The sequence below is a fragment of the Babylonia areolata genome, chromosome 13 (assembly GCF_041734735.1).
Source record: "Babylonia areolata isolate BAREFJ2019XMU chromosome 13, ASM4173473v1, whole genome shotgun sequence".
Lineage (NCBI taxonomy): Eukaryota > Metazoa > Mollusca > Gastropoda > Neogastropoda > Buccinidae > Babylonia > Babylonia areolata.
This window is the reverse complement of record NC_134888.1, coordinates 31,752,054-31,774,553: the sequence shown is the minus strand read 5'-3', so window position 1 is coordinate 31,774,553 and position 22,500 is coordinate 31,752,054. Positions and strand designations below refer to the sequence as shown.

At 45.8% G+C, this 22,500-nt stretch overlaps 1 protein-coding gene across 4 annotated transcripts in view; it reads left to right on the top strand.

The window, feature by feature from the left end:
• The window catches only part of LOC143289212 (uncharacterized), a 220,034-nt gene that overhangs the window by 146,654 nt on the left and 50,880 nt on the right, over nt 1-22,500 (top strand). For all 4 annotated transcript variants that reach the window (XM_076598159.1, XM_076598157.1, XM_076598158.1 and 1 more), the window contains 7 exons: nt 1,439-1,567; nt 3,013-3,219; nt 5,588-5,725; nt 8,460-9,844; nt 11,769-12,005; nt 16,065-16,288; nt 19,759-19,893. In XM_076598159.1, coding sequence (XP_076454274.1) covers nt 1,439-1,567; nt 3,013-3,219; nt 5,588-5,725; nt 8,460-9,844; nt 11,769-12,005; nt 16,065-16,288; nt 19,759-19,893 — 2,455 coding nt within the window. The remainder of the gene's footprint in view (nt 1-1,438; nt 1,568-3,012; nt 3,220-5,587; nt 5,726-8,459; nt 9,845-11,768; nt 12,006-16,064; nt 16,289-19,758; nt 19,894-22,500) is intronic.

Genomic DNA, 22,500 nt, shown 5'->3' with positions numbered 1-22,500 from the left:
GAGGGAGGGAACTCGCCGCTTTGTCTTCTAGCGGGCCCTCGAGCAGACAGGCTGGGTTCGGGTTCGACTATCGGCCTGCATAATCTTGGCAGGTCCAGGCTCGTTGGAGCCGAAAATCCTGAAGGTGGTTGCGTGTTTGGCGGTGTGGTGGTTGTAGGGGGAATGGTGTGGTGGAGGTGTGGAGTGGGTGATGTGGGGAGAGAGAGTGTGGGGGAGAGAGAAATGTGTGTGTGTGTGTGTGTACGCGCGCGCACGTGTCATAAGCGGTTGGTTTTTCTGTTTTTCATGGGCACGTATGACCGACATATTCAGTGTTTTTCTTGAAACGTTTGATAAAGTGGATTCTGTGTTACAGGGCACAGTTAGACAGGTGGATTCTTTATTTCAGGACACATTAAAACTGATGATTTTTTTTTTGTTTTTTAGACCACAGTATGATTTGTGGATCCTGTGTATTACAGGGCACAATAACACTGGTGGATTCTGTGCGTTACAGGGCACGGTAACACTGGTGGATTCTGTGTGTTACAGGACACGGTGATACTGGTGGATTTTTTTGTTACAGGGCACGGTAACACTGGTGGATTCTGTGTGTTACAGGGCACGGTAACACTGGTGGATTCTGTGTGTTACAGGGCACGGTAACACTGGTGGATTCTGTGTGTTACAGGGCACGATAACACTGGTGGATTCTGTGTGTTACAGGGCACGGTAACACTGGTGGATTCTGTGTGTTACAGGGCACGGTAACACTGGTGGATTCTGTGTGTTACAGGACACGGTAATACTGGTTGATTTTTTTTGTTACAGGGCACGGTAACAATGGACGATTTTGTGTGTTACTGGGCACGGTAACACTGGTTGATTCTGTGTGTTACAGGGCACGGTAAAACTGGTTGATTCTGTGTGTTACAGGGCACAGTAAAACTGGTCGATTCTGTATGTTACAGGGCACAGTAAGACTGGTGGATTCTGTGTGTTACAGGCACAGTAACACGGGTGGATTCTGTGTGTTACAGGACATAGTAACATTGATGGATTCTGTGTGTTACAGGCACAGTATTACGGGTGGATTCTGTGTTCAGGGCACAATGACAGTGGTGGATTCTATGTGTTATTTGACACAGTAACATTGATGGATTCTATGTGTTACAGGGCACAGTGACAGTGGTGGATTCTATGTGTTACAGGGCACAGTCAGATAGGTAGATTCTGTGTTACAGGGCACAATCAGATAGGTAGATTCTGTGTGTTACAGGGCACAGTGACAGTGGTGGATTCTGTGTGTTACAGGGCACAGTGACAGTGGTGGATTCTGTGTGTTACAGGGCACAGTGACAGTGGTGGATTCTGTGTGTTACAGGCCACAGTAACACTGGTGGATTCCATGTGTCACAGGGCACAGCACAGTAACACGGGTGGATTCCATGTGTTACAGGGCACTGTCAGACTGGTGGAGTCCAGCGAGTTCCGTGTGGTGGTCAACATCTCCGCTCCTGACCTCCCTGCAGCCTATAAGGTCAAGGCCGAACTGGGGTCACACGACGATGGTCTTCTGCTTCAAGTGGTCAGTGTTTGATGGGGTGTGGTCTGTGTCTGTCGCTGTTTGCTGTGCGCTGTTGTGTGCTGTTGTGTGCTGATGAAGAGGGTGCCAGTGACTGTTTGATTGAAAGAAAAGAATATTTATTGTGTATTATTATCGAGTGATTGTGTTGATCTCTCTCTCTCTCTCTCTCTCTCACACACACACACACACACACACACACACACACACACACACACACACACACACACGTGTGTGGAAGGCGTGTTCCTGGTAAGGAGGGGGGTGGTGGTGGTTCATTTGTCGTACCTTCTTGGCCTTTTCTCATGATTTGAATACGTTTACTGTTTTTGTTTGGGGTTTTTTTTTATTAAATTTTCTGTACGTTTATTTATGAATGCTTCTTTCCTGTCGCCCATATTTTCATTGTAGAAAGGACTAAATTTATATTATTGATCGCTAGTGTTGTTGTTGTTGTTTTTCGTGTTCGTTCGTTTGTTTGTGTTCTTCTATTGTGCCCCCCTTCTCTGTTTATTTTTTTCTTTTTTTTCTTTTTTTTCAAGCATGGATGGTAATGGAGGATGTTGTTGGACATGCCCATACCACTTCAGTTTTGGTTTCTTGCTTGTGGTTACTGGGAAGACCTTCGTAGGATCTTATGAAGCGTCGTTTATGATGATGATGATGACGATTAAGACGACGACGACGACGACGATGATGATGATGATGATAATTATGATTGGACGTGCCCTTACCTCTTCAGTTTTCGTTTCTTGCTTGTGGTTACTGAGGAGACGTTCATAGGATCATACGAAGTGTCATTTATGATGATAATAATATTAATGATTGTAATAATGATAATGATAACAACAATAATGATGATGATAATAATAATGATAGCAATAATGATAATAATAACAAAAACAATAATGATGATGATAATTCTTCTTCTTCTTCGTCGTCGTCGTTCGTGGGCTGCAACTCCCACGTTCACTCGTATGTACACGAGTGGGCTTTTACGTGTACGACTGATTTTACCCCGCCTTGAAGGCAGCCATACTCCGCTTTCGGGGGTGTTCATGCTGGGTATATTCTTGTTTCTATAACCCACCGAACGCTGACATGGATTACGGGATCTTTAACGTACAAATTTGATCTTCTGTTCGCGTATACACACGAAGGGGGTTCAGGCACAAGCAGGTCTGCACGTATGTTGACCTGGGAGATCGTAAAAATATCCACCCTTTACCCACCAGGCGCCGTTACCGAGATTCGAACCCGGGACCCTCAGATTGAAGGTCCAACGCTTAAACCACTCGGCTATTGCGCTCGTCGGTGGTGATAATTATCCGTATGATGATCTGTGATGCTGCTGCTGCTGCTTCTGCTGACGATGATGATGATGATACTGATGATGTTAATGACGATGATAATGACGATAACGATGTAACGACGACGTGCCCCACCAGAGGGAGAAGGACCCCTCAGTGGCCGTGGTCACGCTGACGTGGCTGGCGGTGTGCCTGGCAGGGGCCACCACCGTGGTGATGTTGGTGGCCTCCCTATACGCCTGCTGCTGGTATCGCTACGAGCGTTCCCTCTACGACCTGGCGGAGAAGAAGAGCGTCGCGGGCAGCAGCCAGCGGGGGGTGTACAGGTCCCGGAACAGCCTGCAGGTTCTCTGCCCTTTTCTCCTCTCCTCTTTTTTTTTTTTTAATTTTTTTTTTAGTTATTATTTATTATTTATTTATTTATTTGTGTAAGCTTATCTATCATTGATTCACCTTTTTTTTTCTTTTTTTTTTCCCCTCCAGGCCTGACTAAGCGCGTTGGGTTACGCTGCTGGTCAGGCATCTGCTTGGCAGATGTGGTGTAGCGTATATGGATTTGTCCGAACGCAGTGACGCCTCCTTGAGCTACTGAAACTGAAACTGAAACTGTTGTTGTTGCTGTTTTTGGTGGGTTTTTTTTTCTTCTTCTTCTTCTTCTTCTTCTTTAGAGACCTGCCTTTGTGTGACTGGCAGCAGTCAGGTCGGTGAGGGGAAGGAAAGGGGGGCAGGGGGGGGGGGGTTACAAATCCTGGAATAGCCTGCAGGCTCTGTATGGGTGAGTTCAACGACCTATTGGCGTTTCGCCCTCAAGGTCAAGTTGTTCATGCAGGCTCTCCATCCTGTTTTTTTTTTTTTTTATCTGTGTGACAAGCAGCAGTCAGATCAGTGAGAGTGAGGTGGGGGTGGGGGGGAGGGTTCAAGTCCTGGAATAGCCTGCAGGCTCTCCATCCTTTTTGTTTGTAGTTTGTGTGACTGGCAGCAGTCAGGGTGAGGTGGGGGGGGTTTCAAGTCCTGGAATAGCCTGCAGGCTGTCCATCCTTTTTTTTTTTTTTTTTTTAAATAATCTGTGTGACAATCAGCAGTCAGATTGGTGAGGGTGATAGGAGGAGGGGGGGGTACAAGTCCTGGAATAGCCTGCAGGCTCTACATCCTTTCTTTTTGTTATCTAGATCTATGTGACTGGCAGCAGCAGTGGGAAGGGGGGGGGGGAGAGGGATCACCACGTCCTGGAGCAGCCCCCAGGTTCTCAATCTTTATTTATTTATCTATTTATTTATATGGCAGCCAATAGTCTTGGTTTCAGAGTTTCAGAGTTTGTTTATTCCCATTAACTCTTTTGAGTCATAGAGAAACAAGGAAACATGACAATAACAGGATGACGGCCACAGAGGAAGAGCGAGGATAATTTAAAAAGAAGAAACAAAAGGGGGGATAATACAAATGGGGGGGGAAATGAAATAAAAGGCCAAATGTAATCATCAGTCTGGTACAATGCAATAGGAATAGACAAATGCACAGATCACAACTTAGATTTACAATACGGCTCTGTATCTGACTAGTTGAGCCTGAACTGGGAACTGGGGGGTTAGTTGGAGCATAGCATTAATAATGACATGGCGTAACAAAATAAAATACACAATAATTTGCATGTTATTTTAGCACCCATTTGCCAGTAATACTGGGATTGCATGATCATATGTATATATATATATATATATATATATATATATATATATATATATATATATATATATATATATGTGTGTGTCTTTTTTTCTCTTGGGGAGGAGGGAGAGGAGGTGGACTTGTCCTGGAACAGCCTGCACTCCATTCTTTCTGTTTGTCCATTTTCTGTGGAGACCTGTCTTAGTGTGGTTGGCAGCAGTCAGGTGGGGAAATGAGGGGGGTCGGGGGGGGGGGGGGGGGGTGCGGGAGGGAAGGAGTGTTCAAGTCCTGGAACAGCCTACAGGGTTGTCTATCTTCTTTTTTTTCCTTCGTTTTTCTTTATAATTATATAAGTGTCAGCAGCGGTTGGATGTGGTGAGGGGAGAGGGGTATGGGGGGGTTACAATTCTGAAGATTTTTCATCTTTTTGTGGGATTAGCAGCAGTTGGGTAGGGGGTGTGGGGGTGTCTATAAGTCCTAGGATAGCGTGCAGGTTATCTTTCCTTTTTTTGTTGTTGTTTTTGGGTTTTTTTTGTTTTTTGTTGTTGTTTTTTTGTTCCTCTTTTTCTTTATTTATCTGTTTTAAGGGCAGCCTTCGAGAGAGGGAAGTATGGGGGTCAACACTTTCTGTGACAGCATGTAAGTTCTGTTCAGAGTTTTCTTTTCGTTCCCTTTTTTTTCCCCCCGTTCTCTCCTCCTATTTTCCCATCAGTTTATCAATCTGTCCTTCCGTCAACATTTTTCAAACTTGTTAAATGTCCTTGGGTGGGATGGGGAGGGGTGGGGGGGGGGGGGCAGGTGTCATACAATTGTTAAATGCCCTAGGGGTTGGGTTGGGGGGGGGGACGGTAATACAACACCTGGTTTTAATACGTATTGTCGCAATAAGAAATTGTCGCGATACAAAAACATTGAACTCGACAGAACCAGTACAAGAAAGTCTTTTTACACCTGAAGCACCTGTCGTGATTCACAACGCTGTACAGACAGGCGCAGATGGACGTTCTGAACGACACACCTGACCTATGGTCGTGCTGTGTGTGGGCAGGTGGTGAACCTCCCTCCCCTGGGCGACCTGCCCATCCCGCCCGCGGACCGCGACGAGACGGACGGACCCCACAACGACGACTCCCTCAAGCAGGTGCCGGAGATGCCTGAGGAGGAGGAGGCTGAGGCCATTGAGATGGTCAGTCTGCCTGTGAGGCGTTTGGTTCCCTTGGTGTTATGTCTCTTTACGTCTTGAGTGATACTGGACGCGTGTGTGTGTGTGTGTGTGTGTGTGTGAGAGAGAGACAGAGAGAGAGAGAGAAGGAGGAGGCGGAGGCCATTGAGATGGTCAGTCTGCCTGTGAGGCGTTTGGTTCCCTTGGTGTTATGTCTTTTTACGTCTTGAGTGATACTGGACGTGTGTGTGTGTGTGTGTGTGTGTGTGTGTGTGTGTGTGTCCCTTGGTGTTATGTCTTTTTACGTCTTGAGTGATACTGGACGTGTGTGTGTGTGTGTGTGTATGTGTGTGTGTGTGTGTGTGTGTGTGTCCCTTGGTGTTATGTCTTTTTACGTCTTGAGTGATACTGGACGTGTGTGTGTGTGTGTGTGTGTGTGTGTGTGTGTGTGTGTGTGTGTGTCCCTTGGTGTTATGTCTTTTTACGTCTTGAGTGATACTGGACGTGTGTGTGTGTGTGTGTGTGTGTGTGAGGAGAGAGAGAGAGAAGGAGGAGGAGGAGGCGGAGGTCTTTGAGATGGTCAGTCTGACAGGCGTTTGGTTCCTTTGGGTTTTACGTCTTTTCGTCTTGGGTGATATTAGACGTGAGAGAGAGAGAGGGGGGGGGAGGGGGGGAAAGAGAGAGAGAGAGATATGAGAAGGCCGAGGCCATTGAGATGGTCAGTTTGTCAGGCGTTCGGTTCCTTTGGGTTTTAAGTCTTTTCGTCTTGGGTGATATTAGACGTGAGGGAAAGAGGTGGGAGTGGAGAGAGAAATAGTGGAAGATAGGCAGAGGTCTCATTACAGGAACACTCCAATCGGACTGTGTAACAGGGATTCAGCAATCATTGTGTGTGTGTGTGTGTGTGTGTGTGTGTTAAATTGCACTTTTGCGCATGGATGTGAGACATTGATAAAATGATGAGGTGTGTGCATGTTTCGGTAGAGCTGAGTCCAACGACTACAACTACATTATTTGATGACGCCGTTAAGGGTCAGGTTGTTGAGAGCTTGGGTTTTTTGATTCGGTGCAGGTTGAGTTGTTCGAGGGGGCGAGTCCTGAACACATGCGTGTTTTGAATGAAAGAAGAAAGAAAAGTGTGGTGTGAAAGAAAGCAGTTGTGTAATTAAAAAACCGAAATGTTTCTTTTGAAAGCTTCCGTTAATACTGTTTCGTTTTCTTTTATGTTTTCTCTCTTCTATCATCCGTTGTATGATAACTTGCCTCATTTTGATTTTCCCTCCCTTGGTTGCAAGTAGTTGTCATAATACACATGACTTGCTTGAATCCACTACATCTATGCCCGTATTTTTTTCCATTTATTTGCTTATTTATCATATTTGTTGTCTTTTTTATTTAATTATTTTATTTATTTATTTATTTTATTTTTATTATTGGTTTTTTTGTTTGTTTGTTTGTTTTTTTGTTGGTTTTTTTTTTGGTTATTATCTTTTTTTTTATTATTATATTATTATTTAGTTAGTTATTTATCTAGTTATTTATTTAGTTTTTTTGTTTGTTTGTTTTTTGGGGTTTTTTTTTTTTGGGGGGGGGGGTTGTACGCCAAAAGTTGACTTCATCAAGTTTTTGCGCCTTATACATATTATTATTAGTAGTAGTAGTTCTTTTTTTTATGTATTTATCTTTTTTTTTTTCTCAAGGCCTGACTAAGCGCGTTGGGTTACGCTGCTGGTCAGGCATCTGCTTGGCAGATGTGGTGTAGCGTATATGGATTTGCCCGAACGCAGTGACGCCTCCTTGAGCTACTGAAACTGAAACTACATCTCAGACTTGACTAAAGCAGACTGGTGTTTTACAGCCTTTTGCCTGAAGCCCATAGGGTCGTTCGTTATTGGAGGGAGGAAGGTGGCAGAATGGCTAAGATGCCTATCTGTCAATACAGTGTCCGTGTGGGTCTAGGTTTGATTCCTGCTCGTGCTCCTTGACTGTTGGGATCTGCATGACGTTAGACACAGACATTACACGGCGGTTTCTTTGAAGACCTTGTTTCGTGATGTCCCTCCGTGGGTGCTGATGGACTTCTTGAAAGAAGTGAACATTTGTAATCAGATTTAAAGGTTTTAAACTATCGAAGGTTTTTTTAAAACTTTGAGTGGAAAGCTTAAAGTGGTGACTTGTTTTTATTGTTCGTTTTTTTACCCTTGTAGTAGGTATTAACGTGGCGATAGCCTTGAGGTGGCCTTAGTGGTCGGCGAGGCTGTAAACACCATAATTTCATTTCAATTTTTCGCCTTTTCTTCCAAGTTTGACTGGAAAATCAAAACTGTATATCTTGTCATTCTGATGAATCGATAAACCGAGGTACTGTGTACAATACGCACAAGGCACACACAAGGAAAAACAAAACAAAACCCATGGCAAGCAAAGTCTTGTCCTCTGGCATACTTGTGCATAGGAAATCCACTCACATAGGTACACAAATATATTCGTCATGCACTCAAGGCCTGACAAGCGTTTTGGTGATGCGGTTGTCAGGCATCTGTCCAGCAGATTCGGTGTGACGTTTTTACATTTGTCCGAATGCAGTGACGCCTCCGTGAGAAACTGGAACTGAAAACAAAGCTTAGAGGGCGTGGGTGGTGAACTGAAACTAATAGGGTTAAACTCCTTTGAACCCTTTCCAGTCCACGCCGTCCCTGAAGCCGCAGGAACCCTGCAAGGGGAAGACAACCAACTGTGTGGCTGTGGTTTGTTTCAGGAGGAGCTAACTCTGCTGAAGCTGAAGGACGTGGACAGTGCAGACCCCACCACCAACGAGAACGACCCTCACCGCTTGACGCCCCAGGAGCGGAACCTGATCAAGAACCAGCTGCACTCCCAGAACAAGAACATCCACAAGGATCTGCTGAGGAAGGACAAGTCCTCCAAGCCGCCGGTCAAGGACAAACCCAAACAGCCGGCGCGGCGCCGCACGGCTACGGGCCTGTACACCGGGGTGGCCTCCGGGCCGGAGGTCATGTCGGGCTCCGCCGACGAATCGGTTGACTCTGAGACAGACATGGACGTGGACATGCTGGAGGAAGGCATCTGGGAGCTGAACCCGGCAGAACACAACTACGAGAACACCCACGAGCGCAACAAACCCATGTCTTCCTTCATGTCGCCGCAGCGCAGCGCCACCAGGCAGGGCAGCGCCCCCAGGAGTCACGTGGAGCCCCCCAAGACCTGCCCCCTGAAGGGGGACGCCCCTCCGCCTTTCCACGACCAGGATCACGCCGACTCCGGGCTTCAGGTCCTGGCCGACGTCCACAAGCCGGAGATCGTCAAGGTGACGACGCCCGACAAACAGAGCCTGCCGGGGTTCGGGGGAAACCTGTCCCCTGACTCCTCCCGCCCCACCCTCACCACCTTCAACTCCCCCGCCCAGGTGCCGCTACCGCCACCTCCGTCCTCCTCCTCGCAGAATAAAACCATCCGCTTCAAGGAACCAGACGAAGCCTCCTCGGACAAGCCCTCCTCCCTCCCTCCCCCCGTGCCTCCCAAGTATACCACCACCGCCGCCGCCGCCGGCGCCAGGCTCCCCCCGGGGTTTGCCGCCATGGGCGACATCCCGGAGGACCCCCGCGAGGACTGCGAAAGCGTTCAGAGCGAAGGCGGGAGGTCCAGATCCCTGTACGGAAGCAGCGAAATCTTCGACGCCAACACCCCGGGCCACACGTACTACAACCTGGACGACTCGGACATTGACATCCCCCCGCTGGACGCCGAGGACTTCTTCTCCGACGGCGGCCTGCCCAGCCCCAGGACCGCCTCGCTGGGGCGAGGGGGCAAGACTCAAGACGACAGCAACCTCACGGGGCCCAGGTCCATGTTCTTCGGCCGGGACTCGGCGCTTATGGGCGTCCCCAAACCCCGCCCGTACAGCAGCATCATTCCCAGGACCCAGGAAAACAGCAGCAACAACCGCCCCTCCTCCGATTCCGGGGTGTCGTCGGGTATGTCTTCGGGTATCTCCTCGGATCAGACGTCCACCCCGGTGAACTCTGAGGTGGATTCCAGTTCCCCGAACCTGCCTCCACCGCCCCTCCCGCAGGAGGAGCTCAACCAGGACGGGTCGTCCTTCAGCTTCCCTCCCCCTCCCAGGTCAGTCAGGTGCTTCTGCTGTGGTTCTTCTGTGTTGTGCTGCACGTGCTCACCTTCCGTTTCGGAACAGCTGCTGTGTTTGTCAGGGAAGTGTGTGTGTGTGTGTGTGTTGTGTGTGTGTGTGTGTGTGTGTGTGCGTGATTGTTTTGGTGTGTTGTGTTGTGTGTGTGTGTGTGTGTGTCTGTGTGCGTGCGTGCGTGCGTACATGTACATACCTGCACAACAGTACATTTGTTGTAAGAATGTAGTGTTTTCGTGAATATCCATTAAAATTTCAGTTCGTTTCCGATTTATATGTCATCTGTTCCTGATGATGAGATTAGGGAATGGATCATAATCATATGTGTGCAGAATCGTAAGAAGGGCGGAGAGTCAACAGTAGGGTATGGTATTGGCAGGGGGGGGGTATGGAAAAAAGGCTCACTTATTGTAACTATACTTGCAGTTTTCATCTTTTTGTCTGACAGTAGTAACAGGTTGAATTGACACAGTGATAAGAAAGAAAGAAAGAAAGAAAGATTTTTTTTGATTTTTTTTTTTTTACTGAAGCTGTATGGCGTTGATTTGGTTTGGGGTCATTATATATATATTTTTATATTAAAATATACGCACAAGCATGTTTCTAAGTCTGCAGATCTGTTAAAATATTTTGCTTTTGTTCATGAAATATGAACATAACATGGAACACACGTACAGTGATTGAGAACGTTATATGCATGCTTTGTCACACACACACACACACACACACACACACACACACACACACACACACACACACACACACACACACACACACACTCACACACACACACACACAGTCCTTTATGCAAACAACAATCATGATCATGCCCTTGGATTCAAAACAAATCACTAAATAATTATCTGATACTGTATCAAACTGGTTTGTAAACCCAACGCCGTGTATATAAATCCATGTATAAATCCCGTCTCACCATAACTTCGTCTTGTCTCAGACTCATTTCCAAATGGTTGACTCGACTCAAGATTCGGTCATAGCTTTCTGAAACCCGAACAGGCCACTTTTTGAGCACATCGAGTCTGGCACTGAGGAAACTCTCCATCGAAAGTGAGAAACTGAAAGGTCATTAATTTATGGCCTGTCGGTTCTGAAAGAGCTTGCGGTGAACTTTGTTGTGTCCAAGGACACAAGTCTACGTCGACCGGTGCGGCCTTCATGGCACAGCAAAGAGGCGTCATTAACTTTTGTCCATGACGCAAAACCTTCAAAAGACGTCATGTCTGAAGTGATGAAATCTCTTTCTCTCTCTGTCTCTGTCTCTCTCTCTCTCTCTTTGCCCGTCTGTTTCTTTTTTTCTGGTCCTTTCCTTTATGCCTCCTTTTTCTCCTCTGTCTGTCTGTCTCCTGTCTGTCTGTCTGTCTCTCTCTCTCTCTCTCTCTCTCTCTCTCTACACACACACACACACACAAAGACACACACACACACACACACACACACACACACACACACACACACATATATATATATATATATAATTGTGTGTGATGCATATTATGCCTACTGTTCCAGAATAGCTGTGTTTGATCGGAAAATAATTGTCTCTCTGTCTGTCTGTGAATGTGTGTGCGCGCGCTTGTGTGTTTGTGTGTGTGTGTGTGTGTATGTGTGTATGTATGTCTTTGTGTGTGCGTGTGTGTGTGTGTGTGTGTGTGTGTGTGTGTGTGTGTGTATGTCTTTGTGTGTGCGTGTCTTTGTGTGTGTGTGTATGTCTGTGTGTGTGTTTGTGTGTGTGTGTGTGTGTGTGTGTGTCTTTGTGTGTGTATGTGTGTGTGTGTATGTATGTCTTTGTGTGTGTGTGTGTGTTTGTGTGTGTGTGTGTGTGTATGTGTGTATGTATGTCTTTGTGTGTGCGTGTGTGTGTGTGTGTGTGTGTGTGTGTGACAGTTACTTCAGCCTGCAGCAGTCGGGGGCACTGGGGGAGCCCGCCCCTCCCTACCCCCGGGGCTCCGTGGGGGAGTACATCACCCTGCCCAACAACTCCACCAAGGGCGGCCCCTCCTCAGAAGCCCCCCGCAGCCGTCCCCCGGACAGCGGCAGGTCGGGGGGTGGGGGTCGTGGTGGTGGCGGCGGCGGCGGCGGTGGTGGTGGTGGTGGTGGACGTTTGGGTTTTGGATCCAAGTTGTGAGTGATGTTTGTGTGTGTGTTTTTGTGTGTTGTGCGTGAACTGTGTATAGTTTTCTGTCCTCTGTGGGGGGTTTTTTTTTAGTCGAAAGGGGGATGGTGGCTAAATGGTTTGGACGCTTATGTTTCTGTTCTCAGTTTTGAGTCGAGGGAGGACGCGGGGGTGGGGTGGGGTGGGGGTTGTGGGGGCGGGGGGGGGGGGTGAAGGAGAGAGGAGGAAGGTAGTTGAATGGTTTAGACGCTTATGTTATGTTTCTCTTTCTCAGTTTTCAGTTTCAGCCAAGGTGGCAGAATGGTTAAGACGGTTTTAATGGCAACACATTGTCCGTGAGGGTCTGGGTTCGATTCCCGCTCGCGCCCTTTCGCCCTAGTTTGACCGGAGAAGTAAGTTTAGCGCCTAGTCATTAGGATGAGACGATAAACCCGAGGTCCCGTGTGCAGCATGCACATGGTGCACTGAAAAGAACCCACGGCAACCGAAGTGAATAAGAATAAGAATAACTTTATTATCCCCAACTGGAGAAATTTGGTCAGGTGCATTATCACAACATAGACAAGTAAAACAACATGGGGACCATAACTGTAAAAGTCAACAACAGCTTTTACGAATATTACGAAGACACAAATGTAAAAAAAAATCACATACACCGTTTCATACATACATCCACACACTGCAGGTAATAACTGGTATTTTTAATGTAAAAACAGAAAGAATTAAGAAATATTATTTTGAATATAATTATTATAAGCATAGCCAACTATATTGCACATTGATTATAACAGACAGATAAGATAAGAATAAAGATAAATTGCGGAAAACCACAACCAGATAATCAGCACACACCCGCACCCACCCACCCCACACACGCGGTTTACTTGATTAAACAAGAGTAATAAACATATGTTCTCAAATAAAAGCATTTCACATATTCGCTTTTAGAACATTGCAATTAATTATTACATCGTAATTATTAACAGAAATATATTTAGAATATGGACGTTAGCATTGTCCTCTGCCAAACTTGTGCAGAAGATTTCCACTGTGACAGGTTCACAAATATATTGATGCACTAATAATAATAATAATAATAATAATGGATACTTGTATAGCACACTATCCAGAAATCTGCTCTAGGTGCTTTACAAAAACGCTTTTGTTAACATAAAACATTATATCTATGTTACATACACACACCAAAATGTGACCACACACACACACACACACACACACACACACACACACACACACACACACACACACACACACACACACACACACACTGCATACATAAATTTTAACATACATGTGTATCTAACAGCTACCCTAACACATACGCACACATAGGCAGGCACAAACTTACATAAACACACGCACACACAATACACATTCATATACATGCATGTAGTTATGCACACATACATATGTATACACACATAGTCAAGCACACCTAACGAAAAGGAAGTGGACCTGCCACAATTGAACTTATTGCTGAGGGAAAAGGTGAGTTTTGAGACGAGATTTAAAAGATGCGAGGGAATCAGAATGACGGAGGTTATCAGGGAGCTTGTTCCACGTCTTTGGCACTACACAGAAGCACCTGACTGGCGCGTTGAGTTGCTGTTGTCAGGTATCTGCATCGCAGATGTGGTGTAGCGTGTATGGATGTGTCCAGTGACACCTCCTTGAGAAACTAAAACTGAAGCTGTAGTTTCTGGTTAAAAAGAAAATGACTGAATGACTGAACAAATGAATGAATTAATTAATTAATTGATTAACCAGCAAATATTGATGAACGAATTAAAACAAAATTCAGTAATTTGGTCTTGTGTCATACTCATACCCTTATAACCAGAGAGAAAGAAAAACAGTATATTATATATACTGTGCAACGATGATATGCCCGCAGAAGTTTGTGGCTAGATCACGAACGAGCAGTTATTAAAATGACTGGGTTTCATTTCATGCACACTGCTGTCACATCTTTAGTTTGTGCATACCACTTTGCAGTATTTTCAGCACTAATCTACAATTTTAGTAGTGATAGCACTAATAGCACAAGATGGATATCAAATACAGACCCGCCTTAACGGAGTATACCAGTTTCATTATTTTCGCCATGCTCCTTGTTTATGAATAACTTACAGAGATGTTGTTTTTCATACGTTTTTTGTTTTTTGTTGTTTTTTTTCTAAGCGGTATAATCGGCGAACAATTTGTGTTTGAAAATCTTAATCCCCGCAACTTTTGAACGTTGGTTGTTGCCAGCAAAATAAGAACTGTACAGTGAAGGCGTGCAGTAGAACGATGTTTGAAGCATAGCGGGCCTGGGGATGAATGGTGGGGCGTTTCCCTGTCTCGCTGCTCAAACAAACGGACAGAGTTGCTAATGCCCATTCCTGTATTGTGTGTTCACGTGCGAACTAGATCAGATATGGGCGATAAAGATCGTGTTATTCCTGTCACACTTCTTTGTAGAAGGAGGAGGAGGAGAAGAAGAAGCAAATCTTGAAAAAATAAAATAAAATAAAAGAACGACTGTTATGCACCCAATATACACCAGTGCCGAAAGAGGTATAATAATAATAATAATAATAAGGGATACTTATATAGCACACTATCCAGAAATCTGCTCTAGGTGCTTTACAAAAACGCTTTTGTTAACATAAAACATTATATCTATGTTACATACACACACCAAAATGTGACTACACACACACACACACACACACACACACACACACACACACACTGCATACACACATTTTAACATACATGTGTATCTAACAGCTACCCTAACACATACGCACACATAGGCAGGCACAAACTTACATAAACACACGCACACAATACACATTCATATATATGCATGTAGTTATGTAGGTATCAGTAAACTGTAAGTCAATGCTGCTTACGCCACTTTTTATTCACCTGTGTGCTAGCTGAATCGGTAGCATGAGCAGCATTGACTTGAAGTTGTGCACCTTGTAAACGGAGAGAGTTACCAAGTCTTTATTTTTAATCAACCCATTACTCTCCTGGTGCCAGCTGCATTGCTTGGTTCTAACTTTTTGACAGTTACACGTGACTAAATGCCTACGTTGACCGAACTACGCCATTGATCATTTCCATACGACACACAGTTAGTAGCGGGTTACGACCATACTAGGCTCTTCCGTCCGAGCAATGCAGCTGGCTCCTGGCCTGACCACTTTCAGTTCATACAAATTACCTTGTGAATGGAGAGAGTTACCAACTCTTTGTTGTTAATTAATCCCTCACTTTCCCAGCCTCATCCTTCCTTCTTCTTCTTCTTCTTCTGCGTTCGTGGGCTGCAACTCCCACGTTCACTCGTATGTACACGAGTGGGCTTTTACGTGTATGACCGTTTTTACCCCGCCATGTAGGCAGCCATACTCCGTTTTCGGGGGTGTGCATGCTGGGTATGTTCTTGTTTCCATAACCCACCGACCGCTGACATGGATTACAGGATCTTTAACGTGCGTATTTGATCTTCTGCTTGCATATACACACGAAGGGGGTTCAGGCACTAAGCAGGTCTGCACATATGTTGACCTGGGAGATCATAAAAATCTCCACCCTTCACCCACCAGGCGCCGTCACCGTGATTCGAACCCGGGACCCTCAGACTGACAGTCCAACGCTTTAACCACTCGGCTATTGCGCCCGTCCATCCTTCCTTCACATCACACAAACACCTTTGAAGTTGTGTACCTTGTAAATGGAGAGAGTTACCAACTCTTTCTTGTTAATCAATCCATCGCTCTCTCGGCCTCAACGTTCCTTCACATCATACAAACACCTAGTACCTTTGAATTGTGTACATTGTAAATGGTACCAACTCTTTATTGTTGGTCAACCCTTCACTCTCTCAGCCTCATCGGTTTTGTTTTGTTTTTTTTACATCTTACAAACACCTTTGAAGTTGTGTACCTTGTAAATGGAGAGAGTTACCAACTCTTTTATTGTCAATCAACACCTTCACTCTCACAGCCTCTATCGTTCTTTCACGCCACACAAACACCTGTTCCCTCTGGCAGCACCCACCTGACGCTGCTGACGGTGGTGTCGCTGATGTTGATGATGACGACCGGCGTGTACTGCAAGCTGCGGGGCCATGACGACGACGACGACGACACGCGGGTGGACATCACGGTGTTCGCCCCACCCTCCTTCCTGTCGGCCCGCAACAACACCATCTTCTTCAGCCTGCACAAGGACACCGACCTGGACATCCAGGGCACGTTCAAAGTGAAGGCCTTTGGTGAGTGAGTGAGGGTTGACAGGTTTGTGTGGGGGTTGACAGGTGTGTGTGAGGGTCCGTCAGGTTTGTGTGGTTGAGGGTTGACAGTTTTGTGTGATGGTCCGTCAGGTTTGTGTGGTTGAGGGTTGACAGGTTTGTGTGGGGGTTGACAGGTTTGTGTGAGGGTCCGTCAGGTTTGTGTGGTTGAGGGTTGACAGGTTTGTGTGAGGGTTGACAGGTTTGTGTGAGGGTCCGTCAGGTTTGTGTGGTTGAGGGTTGACAGGTTTGTGTGATGGTCCGTCAGGTTTGTGTGTGGGTTGACAGGTTTGTGTGAGGGTCCGTCAGGTTTGTGTGGTTGAGGGTTGACAGGTTTGTGTGATGGTCCGTCAGGTTTGTGTGGGGGTTGACAGGTTTGTGCAAGGGTCCGTCAGTTTTTTCTGAGGGTTGACAGGTTTGTGTGACTGATGGTCAACTGTTATGTGTGAGTGAGGGTCCCGTCAGGTTTGTATGGTTGAGGTTGGGGGTTGACAGGTTTGTGTGAGGGTTGACAGGTTGAACAGGTTTGTGTGGTTGACAGGTTTGTGTGTGTGAGGGTTGACTGGTTTGTATGAGTGAGAGTTATTTCAAGTTGGTTCGAATAAGCAACAACTGTTAAACGTGTCTGTCTGTCTGTGTGTGTGTGTGTGTGTGTGTCTGTGTGTGGATAGGTTTGGGTGGGGTTTGGGGGTAGGGGATGGTTTGTACCGATTGGCCAGAAACAACACACATATCCTTTTAGTTTCCACAAGGGCACGGACGTGCAAATCGCGGGCCATATTGAATTAAAACGGTCCATTGCGTTGTTGTCAACAAACACACACACACACACACACACACACACACACACACACACACACACACACACACACATACACACACACACACACACACACACACACACACACATACATATGAAATATGAACTCGGCACGTGATTCTCGTTTATTTCGATATGAGCAGGGGCCATTGACTTGTTGCTTGAGAGGGGGGAGGGGGGGCGAGTGGGGGGGAAGGCGAGAGAGAAAATATTAATTCAGCAGGTGAATCTAGTTGGTTTAGATGTGAACAGGGACATTGTTGTCAACACACACACACACACACAAGATGAACTCAGCACGTGAGTCACGTTTATTTTTTTATATGCGCAGGAGAGAGAGAGAGAGAGAGAGAGAGAGAGAAACTTGAATTCAGTACGTGAATCTTATGCTGATTATGAGCAGGGACCATTGTATTGTTGTCGTACACACATGCGCACACACATATATACATAGTCATAAGATTGTGTGTGAATGCTGGTGATTTGTGTGGGTGAAGATGTGTGTGTGTGTGTGCTCTTACTTTGTGTGGGTGGATAGGTGGATAGTTGTGTGTCTGGGTATGCATGCTTGTATGAGCATGCACATGTGTAGGTGTGCACAAGTTTGCTGAAAGTGGATCATTTTTGTCCGTATTTTATTTCATAATTATTTCTCCCTTTTTTTGATGAATTAACTGAGTATTTCTTTTGTTTATTTTCTTTCATTACAAGCTGTAGTGGAGTCTAGAGTAGACTCTGAAGGCCCTTACCCGCACGTTGGGTTTGTGCATTGGTCAGGCATCTGCTCTTTTTCTTTCTGTTTTTTAAAGCAGGTGTAGTGTAGCCTATTGAAAATAGTCCGCAGCTTGTACGCCTCCTTGGAACTGAGACTGTGACGATTTACACTCAGGGAAGAAGGAAACAAAGTTGACTGCAGGATACTTCAGAACAAAAAACTAAAGTTTATTAAAACCTTTTTGGTGGTAGATGAATCTTCTTAGAGTGAGAGACGACGTTTCGAACATCACTTGACAACGGGCCTATGGTTCGAAACGTCGTGTCTCACTCCAAGAGGATTCATCTACCACCAAAAAGGTTTTTATCAACTTTAGTTTTTTGATTTACACTCAATTCGGGTCTGTTCGGGCCCCAAGTAAATCCGCGCGTATACACAACACTTTGACTCGCATTCACACATCCGAAATGACCCGAACCGGGCTCAGACCACCCTGTCAGTGTTGTCTGATGAGGAGAACATTCCTACGGGGTTGTCGATATCCTTAGATGTCTGGGGTGAAGTGCCCTATGGCCAGCAGCAGAATTTTTCTAGCGAGTGTAAACAGGACAAAGCGGCAGTATGCGAATAAGATATGTGGATGTGGATGCGTCCGCGTGGAATACTGGTCGTAGTGGAAATCACTAGTGTAAACAAGTCGAAACGGATGCATGCAAATAGAATTCTGTGCATCTACACAGAATGCAGGTCGTAATGTAAACTGCTACTGAAAACAGGACAAACCGACGGGCGCAATAGCAGAGTGGTTTAATCGTTGGACTTTCAATCTGAGGGTCCCGGGTTCGAATCACGGTAACGGCGCCTGGTGGGTAAAGGGTGGAGATTTTTCCGATCTCCCAGGTCAACATTATGTGCAGACCTGCAAGTGCCTGAACCCCCTTCGTGTGTATACGCACGCAGAAGATCAAATAACGCCCGTTAAAGATCCTGTAACCCATGTCAGTGTTCGGTGGGTTAAGGAGACAGGAAAATACCCAGCATGCATGAACCACGGCAGAGTCACCGGCAAGTCGATGTTGTCGTGTAACGGAAAGAAGAAGAATAAGAAGAACCGGATGTATACGAATAAGAAGACACTGGGATGGACCGCTCCAGATCGAGATCTTTGCAGCGCTAAGATTGCTTAACGTTACGGAATGGTCCTAGGTCTGCGCTGATTCCTTATTTGTATTTGTTTTTATTTGTATTTCTTTTTATCACAGCAGATTTCTCTGTGTGAAATTCGGGCTGCTCTCCACAGGGAGAGCGCGTCGCTACACTACAGCGCCACCCTTTTTTTGTTTTTGTTTTTTTCCAGCGTGCAGTTTTGTTGGTTTTTCTTAATCGAAGCGGATTTTTCTATAGAATTTTGCCAGGAACAACCCTTTAGTTGCAGTGGGTTCTTTTACGTGTGCTAAGTGCATGTTGCACACGGGACCTCGGTTTATCGTCTCATCCGAATGACTTGTCTTACAAGGAATTCTTTACTCCAAGCAAATCTTAGCATGCTAAGATCCCCGCCCATGACCCTCTCCCCCCAACCCCACCTACCCCCCCACCCCCCACCCCCCTCACATAAAAATCACCAATCACACATACTCGCCCCCCCTGGCCCAACCCCCCCCCCCCCCCCCGCCCCCCCCCCCCCCCCCAATACAACAACAACAACCCTCCCCTCCCCAAACCAACCAAACAAAACAACAACAAAAACCTGCACACTCTATCAAATCCCCAGTGCACCTTCCAACCCCACATACTTCCCCCCACCCATTCATAGCGGATACTATAGCCTACGTCTGCATAGAAAACAGGCCGTTGTGAAAACAGCATGACTTGTTTGTTTGTTTGTTTGTTTCTATCCCCCTACCCGCGCTGTGACAGTTGTGGACCAGCCCGTGTTGCAGACCGAGGAGCGATGGCCCTGTAGTGCCCTGTGTGAGCACGGCTGTGACGTGCAGACTGGCCAGTGCATCTGTCACAAGGGCTTTCGGTTGGTCGGCCCTTTCCACTGCATCGGTGAGTTGGGGGAAGTGGGGGGTGGGGGGGAGTGGGGGGCGTGGAGTGGACAGGGGACGGGGTGGGTGGGAGTGTTGGCAGGGGGGTTGGGTGGGGGGTAGTGTGTGGGGCTGGAAGGTGCATTGGGGATGGGTAGTGTGGGCAGGGTGTTTTCTTTTTTTTTGGTTTGTTTTGTGTGTGTGTGTGGGGGGGGGGGGGTTGGTTGGTTTGGGGTTTTTTGTTTGCTTGTTTTGTGTTTTTTTTGGTTGGTTTGGGGTTTTTGTTTGTTTTGTGTCGGGCTTTTTTGGTTGGTTTGGGTTTTTTTGTTTGTTTGTTGTTGTTTTTGGGGGGAGGGGGCGACTGTGTGACTGGTGAATCACGTTGTGATTTTGGTGTGAGGGGGTGGGCTGGCTCCGATTGGAGAGAGTGAGTTGTTTTTCTCCAGCTGTGTCAGTGGGTATGTTTGGGTGTGGTGGGCTTTGGGGGTTGGGAGAGGAGTGGAAAGGGGGGTGGCGGACTGTGTGGTGGATGGCGGGGTGGGGATGTGCAGTGGTGGAGAGAGTGAGTGGATGGTGGACTGTGTGGGTGGGTTGGTATCCGAAAGTTGTTTTGTGTGTGCGTGTGTGTGTGTGTGTGTGTGTCTGTCTGTGTCTGTCTGTCTGTCTGTCTCTCTCTCTGTTTTTTTTTCTGTTTCTTCCCTTTCTCATTCTCTCCCTCTCTCTCCCTCTCCCTCTGTCTCTCTCTGTCATCCCTACCTCTCTCTCCCTCTCTCTTTCTCTTTCTCTCCATTTCTCTCTCCCACTCTCTTTCTCTCTGTCTTCACCCATTCACTGTCTACTGACCCGTTGCTCTGCTTTTCAGTCGGTGTTTGTTTGTAGGAGAACATATTTGTATGTGTATTTGTGCGTTTACAAGAGAACATGCTTACGCATGCCTGTTTTTCTTTTTATCTTTTGTCATGGAGTATATGGATGTTTTGTGCGTGCGTGCGTGTGTGTGTGTGTGTGTCTGTCTGTCTGTCGCTCTGTTTTTTCTGTTTCTTCCCTTTCTCATTCTCTCCCCTCTCTCTCTCTCTCTCTCTCCCTCTCTCTCTCTCTTTCTCTCTGTTTCTCTCTCTCACTCTCTTTCTCTCTGTCTTCACCCATTCACTGTCTACTGACCCGTTGCTCTGCTTTTCAGTCGGTGTTTGTTTGTAGGAGAACATATTTGTATGTGTATTTGTGCGTTTACAAGAGAACATGCTTATGCATGCCTGTTTTTTTCTTTTTTGTCTTTTGTCATGGAGCATATACATGTGTGTGTCATGTTGTTGGTTTGTTTGTTTTTGACTCACTTGTGTAAACAAAGTGAGTCTATGTTTTAACCCGGTGTTCGGTTGCCTGTGTGTGTGTGTGTGTGTCCGTGTGTCTGTGTGTCCGTGGTAAACTTTAACATTGACATGTTCTCTGCAAATACTTTGTCAGTTGACACCAAATTTGGCATAAAAATAGGAAAAAATCAGTTCTTTCCGGTCATCTTGTTTAAAACAATATTGCATCTCTGGGATGGGCACAAAAAAATTTAAAAAGAAGCCTAATTATATGCAAACTGCATTTATTGTTATATTTATATTTTTTGTATTTTCTAAACTTGGCACTTTGACCTCTTATTCTGACACAACAACAAGAGGAGTCATTATTATCATTTTTTTGTTCAAACAGGAACTTCTTTTGCTAAGCATGGAATTTTTATTTATTTTGCAAACGTTTTGGTGCAGATAGTAAAAAAGGGAAATTACTCTGTAATTAATGCTAGGGGACTTAATTTATCACAAGTGAGTCTTGAAGGCCTTGCCTCTCTTGTTTTCCTTTGGGGAGAGAGAGAGTTTTGTGCGTGTGTTTGTGAGTGTGAGAGTGTGCATGTGTGCATGCACATGGTCGTGTGTGTTCCAACTTTGTAAAATGTCAGCTGCCTTCCATTTTTCTGAACAATCTCCTTGTCATCCTCATTATTGCTGTTGTTGGTGTGTGTGTGTGTGTGTGTGTGTGTGTGTGTGTGTGTGTGTGTGTGTGTGTGTGTGTGTGTGTGTGTGTGTGTGTGTGTGCTTTTTGCCTCATCATTTTCTTTCTTTCTTTCTCTTTTCCTGTTTTCTTTAATGTTCCCCTTGATGTATGTTTGTTTTCATGCTTTATTTTCCATTTTCCATTTTCATATTTTGTTCTCATTAAATTTTTCTTCTTCTTCTTTCTCCAATTCTTCTTCCACTTTCTCCTTGTGTGATTTGTTGTGTGTGTATTTTGTTGTTGTTGTTTTTGTTGTTGTTTGGGTGGGTTTTTTTTTTTTTGGGGGGGGGGAGGCAGATGGGGGGGGGGGGGTAAATGTATGTGTGTGTTGGGGGGAGTTGTTGGGGTTTTTTTTGTTTGTTTGTTTTGGGGGGGGGGGATTTTTAGTTTTATATTTTATGATTATTATCATTGTTATTTGCTTGTTTGTTTGCTTGTTGATTTACTTTGCCCTGAGGGCTGGATGAAAAAGAGCATGTCCTTGCTTATTCCACTTCCCACATGAAAGAAAATTCATTCTCTCTCTCTCTCTCTCTCTCTCTCTCTCTCTCTTCTCTCTCTCTCTCTCTCTTTCGCTCTTTATCTC